Here is a 1,145-nt window from a genome sequence, read left to right as displayed (position 1 = left end):
AAAAAAAAAAAAAAAAAGCAAGTTAAGCCTTCAGAAGTAGAAGCACTCACTTGTTGGTATTAATTATAACAAACTTAAACTAGAACTGTAAGAAATATTAGAAAATAACTTTCTGTTATTAGAAAATGACTGTCTAATATTTTCAGCTTAAAAGTGAGTAAACTGGATTTCTCTTCAGTAAGATTAAGATTCTTAATTCCTAAAGTTTAATTAGTTTACTCGGCAATACAGGAAAATTTTAAGACCCTGACTTAAACAGATTGTTGACAAATACCATACATGGTTCAAAGGCATCCAAAATCAGTCCATACTGGGACGAAAACACACATTTACACTTTGGGAAATTGCACTGTCAGAAAATAAGCTCAAACATAGAAAAAGCTTTTGTATAAATGTAGTTACAGAAATGTTTCAGTAGTGAAAAGCTATTTTTTCCCAAAAAATGTCTAATCATACACAGACTATGGTATATTAAAAAAACACAGTATTAACTACTTATTAAAAATTCTTAAAAGATACTTATCAACAGAGAAACATTTTTATAAAATTTTAAGTGATAAGAAACAAATCATACAATTATATAAAATTTAATTATAACTATATTTTTAAAAGAAAGCAAACTTAACAAATAGAAAGCAAACCCACACAGAGAATTCAATAATTAGAATTCAATAATTAGAATCTCAACTTTGCTAATAGTAGTTGTGCTTAGATGGTGGCTATGATTGTTTTCTTTTTCTACTGATCTGTTCCCACCTTTTCCCTTCACTGTTGTTTATTTTTCTAATTAAAAACACTTGAAAAAATTGTTCTTTTCATCCTAGTGCATTAAAATACAATCAATAAATTTAACATTCCGTTCTATGATGACAATTTTTACAAGCAAATAACTACTTGTGTAGTATACAAAATGTACTCACAGAATGAACCACTTGAGGGCAGGATGGTTGCTGAGGTGACCAGACTGAGCGGGAGGTATATGAGCCATAATTAGAATCTGAAGCTGCCTGAGATTCTACAAGGTAAGATCTAAATAACTTCATTCACATCAAAATAAATCTCTTTGCCTTCTGCCTCCTACCTAACTGAAATTTTATGTCCTTTGACCAACATCTAAATAACTTAACTCTGGAAGCCTGGGTTTC

General features: G+C 29.8%; 1 protein-coding gene across 1 annotated transcript in view; it reads right to left on the bottom strand.

The window, feature by feature from the left end:
• CCDC14 (coiled-coil domain containing 14) overlaps nt 1-1,145 on the bottom strand; it is a 46,354-nt gene that overhangs the window by 27,494 nt on the left and 17,715 nt on the right. The window contains exon 8 of the mRNA XM_023516293.1: nt 280-310. Within this exon, the coding sequence (XP_023372061.1) occupies nt 280-310 (31 nt within the window). The remainder of the gene's footprint in view (nt 1-279; nt 311-1,145) is intronic.

This window comes from Otolemur garnettii, unplaced genomic scaffold (genome assembly GCF_000181295.1).
Source record: "Otolemur garnettii isolate 467f Iridium unplaced genomic scaffold, OtoGar3 scaffold00089, whole genome shotgun sequence".
Taxonomy (NCBI): Eukaryota; Metazoa; Chordata; class Mammalia; order Primates; family Galagidae; genus Otolemur; species Otolemur garnettii.
Note: the sequence above shows the minus strand (reverse complement) of the source record. Positions and strands in the feature narration are given on the sequence as shown.